Consider the following 6546-nt stretch of genomic DNA (forward strand, 5'->3'; position numbering starts at 1 on the left):
TTATGAATATTTACAAATCAGACTTTATTACTCGGATGGACAAGTCAATTACATTCTGATTCCAACGATGACTGTTTTCGGTGGAAAGTCGATGGTAAGGATGTTCGAGTCCGACTTCAATTCAGAAATTTCATCATCCATCTGATTCTAAATCTTCACCTATCAGAAAAAAAAAATTAAATTGAAAATTGTTATCACATCTCAAATATGAGTATATGTAACGGAGGAAAGACTTTGGGGCCGGGTTTGGTTTTATCAGTTTATTCGGTTTTTTGGGTTATTTATTTATCAAACATTTTTCAAGAACTAATATTCTCCTCTCGAACTGATAAGGGTGAGATGCGTACACACAAAACGTATGCCGTAACATACACATGTACGTGTACATACATGCAATGGTGTGTAACGTGTTCGAAATGACTTGATCGAGAGCCCTTGAGATGCGGAAATAATAACTAATGAAAGTTCCCACTTCTTCCCCAAACATATTGTCCTTCTTTCTCTTTGGACAACTTCTCGTTATACCAATGATCAACTCGCTCAAATTATATTTTTTTATTCTTCTTCTTTTTTGTACAACCCGCGATTTGAAATTCGAACTAAGTCGGATGTATTAGATTTGAAGGAAACAATTATCTATAATAAATAAATAAAAAAGTGGAAGATAAGGTAACGTTTTGGTGCTTAATAATCGAAGGATAAGAAAAAAAAGATTAAAATAAAAATTTATATATAAAAAAAAAGAATGTCATCTCTGTTCAGAATTTGTATTAAGACACCAAAAACCCCACGCCAATCATATTACATCAACACATATACTTTTTGTGAGTATGTTTTTTTTTTTTTTTTTTTTTTGTCGAGTGTGAGAATGTGTTTATTATTATATATAATCACATCACAAGTATTTCCTTTTTTTTTTTTTTTTTTTTTTCGCTCTCTCTCTCTCTCTTTACCTCCTCTGTTTTTATTTTCTTGCTCTGTTCCAATGGCGGAACAAAGCTGGATAAGAGGACCAATCATTGGGCGAGGCTCAACAGAAACGCTATCAATTGCAATGGAAAACTCCGGTGACTTCTTCGCCGTCAAGTCCTTTGAGTTTTCTTCAACGGAGTTTTTTCATAGAGAAGAACCGGATCCTCTCAAAGTAGAGCTCTCTTCACATATTCAAGTACACTGGGTCTCATGTAACGGTGGAGTCCGAAATTTTCGGTGGAGAAGGTGAGAAGATGGAGAATAAAAAAAACTTAGTAAACGTTTTGGGTTTCGTTTACTACCTGTTCGACGAAATGCCTCTGAGGAGGTATGTATGGTTCCTTAGAAATTTTTGTTTTCAAAATTCGTCTTTTTATTTCGTGTTTTATTTTTTATTTTTAGAGTCATATATAATAGAGGATTCTAAATAGAATACCCCATACAATCTTAACTCAAAGGCAGGCACCAAGATTCAAAGAAGAAAACGAAGAGTTCAAGAAGGAGTTCAGAAGAAGCTAGAGAATATGGCTCCACGATGGTCCAAGAAGGAGATTGAAGAACTACTAAAGGGTTATAATGATGGATCCTCATTCGTATCTCTGAGTTATTCGACATTCTCCTGCAAACGCACTCCTTCCGAGTGCAAAGCCAAGATTGATGAGCTCTCAAGAAACGTATGTAATGCATCGTTTTCATGTTCAAGACTTTGGACTTGTTTGTTAAGTTTCCAGACTTTTAGCGTCTCTTTCTTTATCTTCTTTTCCAGCCATGGTCGAGTAAAGAACTTGATCAGGTCCGAAGGTCAGGGGACCTCATTTGCTGTAACCCTTATCAAGCCTCACTTCGGTTCCAGAGACCAATCTGTGTTCTTCAAAGGAAATACAAGTTGTTGGCTCTAGCTAGACGGAAGCCTCTGCTTCATTTACAACATACACCCATGGAGCAACGACAGGTTAGTTCTCGAGTAGAAACTCTCGATTGATCATGTGATTAGGTAGGATTTGAAATAAGAATGGAACCCTTCTGTGGATTAGGTCAATAAGATGTGTCCTGGGAGTGATGTTGAGAAGATGGCTCTGAGTGATGTGGATAATTTACTATTATCCGGCTTAGAGAAGGAGAGAAAGAAACTTAGGGAGCTACTCGGTCTACGAGGTTGCATAGCAATTGTGGGTCCTGAGCAGTCTGGGAAGAAGGTTCTTCTCCGATCTGTGTGTGAGGAATTAAATATCCAGATAAATGTTGTTCCTCACAAGGTAAACCAATATACCTTTTTGAAACACGGTATATATTAATATACAGTACAGTGCCTCACAGTAGTTTATCTCTCATAGTTTTCGTCTTGTCTTTTCTATCAGAACATGAACCTCAAGACTCCTACTTGGTTCATCATGCTTTTTCACAAAAAAGCATGAACTCGCTTCTCTTTTTTGATGATGAAACGCTCTGTAAATGGGGTGCTGCCCTTGTTGATTTTCTTTCTTACCCTCGGAGTAAGAAGGATATATTTGTCGTGCTTTGTTTAAGTAGGCCGTATGTGCTTGACAAGATGGTTATAAGATTATTTGGGCAGAGGTACAGTAAAGACTCCCTTAATAGGTTTTTTTCTAGTTTTACAAGGTCTCAAGTTGTGATCCAAACTAACTACAATCTCATTTGATCTTTATACAGATTGATACTCGTGAATCCACCTGCTGCTTTGATAAGGACGTTAATTTTGAAGAAGATTCTTCAGGAAAAGGATATTGAAGTCAGTGATAGTATCGATCTTCAAATGTTCGGTACCCTCACGTATGGCTATAATCCGAAGGAGCTTGAGGTATGCTTTAATTTTTTTTCTACAAGTCGAAGTACTGTACTATTCTATGTTTGCAAGTTTTACATGACTTTTGTTTTTTTTGCTTATGGTAGCGGTTGTGTGACCTGGCGAGCTCTGCTCGGTTAACTAGAGAGGTACATGACGAACCTAGCTCACATTCCAGCTTGTTAAAAGTCTCTCAGGGAGACCTTATTGAAGCCTTTCAAAGAGTAAGTGGTAAAAATATAATGAAAATGGGTGTAAGTAAAAGTTGTGCGTGTGTGTGTTACTGATTTTACTATTTTCTTCTGTTTGCAGATAGAGCCCTTGTCAAGTTTGCCACTGTTGCAAAGTATGAAAGACTGGTGTGAGAGTGTTGCCAGTGTCAAGAACGACCGAGGAGAATGTTTTTAAACTAGTGTAGTGGTTTATAAAACTAGCTTCGAGTTTCCACATTTAACTCTTTCATGGTTTTTCCAAAATTTCATTCTGTTTTCTATACTTTTGTTTTCTCTCACTATTTCTCTCAATTCGAAAATCCACCACATTTAACTCTTTCATGGTTTTTCCAAAATTTCATTCTGTTTTCTATACTTTTGTTTTCACTCTCTTTTATGGTTCAAATACAATTAAATAAAAAAACACATTGATTTCATTAGCCTCTCGATTAATTTCATTATTATATACATTGCTGGGATCACTTATTTAGCTATGTCATGTGTACACATTTATTTGACTAAAAATATTAATGTGATGTAGGATCAAGTATATAATCTTCGATTGTATAGAATTAAATCGTAAGCAATCTTTCATAATTCATTTTTTTTTTTTTTTTCTGGTTTTAGTATTTACCTGACCAACTAGGAATTGAAATCACACATTTGCATTACAGAAGGAATAGCGAACCAAAAGAGAAAGAAAAAAAGTAGCGAACCGGTGAATGAACCGGTTTGGTTCAATAAATGGTTTATAGGGATTGAGAAGACAAGACAGAGTAATGGGTAAAATAGATGCATGAATAATGTGAACTGTTAAGGTTGATTTTCACCTAAGCGTTTATAATATCTTTAAATACACACATGTACAGAGAATTATAATCTGTATAGAATCGAGATTTGGTAATTTCTTCTTGTCATAAATTAACAATGCTTAATCAGACTAATCAAAAATATATGTTTGATTATATATTTTAACAACAAACACATATAGGATAATATGGTTAACTTTTTTGTAAACCAAAAATTATTCTCAATTATTAGATGAAACGTGAATTAGCTATATATATTACCCTTCAATCATTGGCCTAAAACAAATTTCCTTAAATTTTATCACAAATTTCCATCAATTTATGTGGAATAAATTTATCTACCTAAAATTTTCATGTTCAAAACTGATATTTTTAATATATTTTAGAGTAAATTTTAATAAGTTATCCATTAGGTCTCATACAGCTATAAATATTTTAACTAGGGAAGTACCCGCGCTTAAAGCGCGGTATTAAGATATTAATAACAACAGTTTTGTTACTTCATGATATATTACTTTTCTGAAATAATATGTAATAATTGACATATTTAAATTTAGTGTTTTATCTTTTGAAAAAGTTTAAAATGTTTTATTGGATTGTTAAGAAAGTTTTGTATTTGCATATATAGACAAATAATACTCTCAATGTGAAATATTAATTGAGTCTTTTAAATAAACAACTAAACTGTGGTAAACAAATATTAAGATTCAATAATGTATTCTCAATTACAAACTAAAGATGAGAGTAATGCAAAGTTGGATTTCAAGTAGCGGTTAATACAAACATACTAAATTTTATATACATTCAAAAATAGACAAGTAAACGACCAACACCTCATTCTTTACATTTGATTGCCTGATCTTTCACCTTGTTGCTTCGTCACATGGTTTATGTAATAACGCCCAGCAAATTCAGACCTGTAAATATATAAAGTGTTTAAAGAAATTTTACTTTTAACATCATACAGGACTTGATTTCATATACATAATTACACCTTACATAGTCTAGTGATGTTCTAGTCCTTTGAACTCTGGTTTAGTTGTAGTTCGGACCAAAATATAGTAAATCTCTGTATATGTGTGAAACGATCCGACCCATTTTTTTGTAATAAATAAGAATAATAATAATAAATTATTACATAATAAATAATAAATAAATAATTCAAAAATATTTATTTAAATATACAGAACTCAAATCACCAAATAAGCAACGGAAAATGCCAATAATAATAAACTAATAATTAACCAGAATCATAGATCATAAACTAGCAACCTAAACCATGGTTATAACTCCAACATTCCAATTCTAGCAACCTAGCATACACCAAAACATAAAAACTAGGTCCCTAAAACATCCTCCTCTTCATTGCCATGATGATCTCACGGTCACACTTTGCCTCTACCTGCACCACAAACACAATGAGATGCGTGAATATTACCAAAAAAACCCAGTGAGGCGATGCTCCCATCTACGAGCTATACACACAAGAAAATCAAGAGTACAACTACAAATAAAATATAACAAACCAGCCATTAAACAGAACAACCAATAACACTTTCACCACGCCTACACATCATCACACAAAACAAGTCATACAACCCAATCGCTTATATAAGCTCATGGTCACGCACTCACCTTAACAAGTGATTCACAAAACTAACTACAACCAAATGAGAGGCTCTCCAATATCTAAGAACAACCAAACTCGCTCCTACAACCAATCACAACAACAAACAAACATTTAAATCAAACTGCAAGAAAAAAACAGTAAAGAACAACCTCACAAGTGAAACCATGAAATCCAAACGAACCGTTAACTTTCTAATCCCTCTGGTGAAAAGCAATGTCTATACGTTCAGAAGCTTCCCAAAAAATGTCAGCACGATCGGTTCTCAGATGAAACCGCTATCGATCCCAAAACACTCGTTGGTCTCAATCCGCGAATGAGAAGAAACGCCCCACGAAAATGCTAATATCTCCTAGAATATTAACTCAAATTCACTTCTGTAAAAAGGAGAGTAAACGAAGATCTCTTAGCTACATCCATAACAAAAATCAATACCTTTCGAAACGATTTGACCAGTCGGATCCTCCTTCTTCCAATAACCAAGTGTTATCTCTCTTTCTCTCCCTCTCTCTGTTAACAATGTCGACAGAGGCGTGAATTTTAGGCGTGAATTTTAGGAGATGAGGCGTGAATTTTAGAAGGAGCTGGGTTTTTGGTTTAATTAGATTAAACTAGAATTTAATTAAACTAAAATCAATTAAAATCCACTCTTTTAGTTTACTTAACATATCCCAAACACTATTCCCGGAACACGGATGTTACAATTCTCCCCCACCAACATAGATTCGTCCTTGAATCTTGAATAACTGTCCGCCAAGAACTACAGTGCAACCGTCTCCACGGCCCACAGTTCCTCCAATCGATCTACGAAGGTTACCTCTAGGCGATAGACTCACGCTCCAGGCGTTATTTGCTCTCGACTTTTGGACTTTCCTTTACTCATAGGTCTCGACCTTGAGTTTTTATTGGCTCCTCATCAGGCCGAAACCTGCATGCCATAATATTGGCTCCTCATTGGGCCTAAGTCCGCATGCCATAATATATAAAGGAAGTTCAATATTTGTCTCTCGGGTTGCCACCCTACAGCGCTCCCCGGATTGTCATCCGAAGTCGATATACCAACCATACTCCCAAGCCACAAAGTCTCAGAATATGGCAGTACTAGGAGAACTAAAGTCCCCC

At 34.9% G+C, this 6546-nt stretch overlaps 1 protein-coding gene across 2 annotated transcripts; it reads left to right on the forward strand.

Moving 5' to 3' along the window:
* The first annotated feature begins 900 nt into the window (after window positions 1-900).
* LOC147944944 (uncharacterized) lies at window positions 901-3425 on the forward strand. 2 transcript variants are annotated; one of them, XM_087451406.1, is made up of 8 exons: window positions 901-1300; window positions 1431-1646; window positions 1739-1924; window positions 2007-2228; window positions 2331-2547; window positions 2644-2791; window positions 2884-3000; window positions 3089-3425. In XM_087451406.1, exons 2-5 carry the CDS (start codon window positions 1497-1499, stop codon window positions 2385-2387), a joined length of 615 nt encoding a protein of 204 aa, XP_087307532.1. In that variant the 5' UTR covers window positions 901-1300; window positions 1431-1496; the 3' UTR covers window positions 2388-2547; window positions 2644-2791; window positions 2884-3000; window positions 3089-3425. The 2 variants fall into 2 exon arrangements, with proteins under 2 accessions (XP_087307532.1, XP_087307533.1); XM_087451407.1 differs by having other exon boundaries at window positions 903-1300; window positions 1435-1646.
* The last annotated feature ends 3121 nt before the right edge of the window (window positions 3426-6546 follow it).

This window comes from Camelina sativa, chromosome 5 (assembly GCF_030686135.1).
Source record: "Camelina sativa cultivar CO46 ecotype springtype chromosome 5, ASM3068613v1".
NCBI lineage: Eukaryota > Viridiplantae > Streptophyta > Magnoliopsida > Brassicales > Brassicaceae > Camelina > Camelina sativa.

What these genes read in the sequence shown, in the direction of transcription:
- LOC147944944 (XM_087451406.1), top strand. Translation starts at nt 1,497, where the DNA reads ATGGCTCCACGATGGTCCAAGAAGGAGATTGAAGAACTACTAAAGGGT. An exon ending in CACCCATGGAGCAACGACAG is followed by an intron (nt 1,925 to 2,006) that starts GTTAGTTCTCGA and finishes TCTGTGGATTAG; the next exon opens with GTCAATAAGATGTGTCCTGG. An exon ending in TAAATGTTGTTCCTCACAAG is followed by an intron (nt 2,229 to 2,330) that starts GTAAACCAATAT and finishes CTTTTCTATCAG; the next exon opens with AACATGAACCTCAAGACTCC.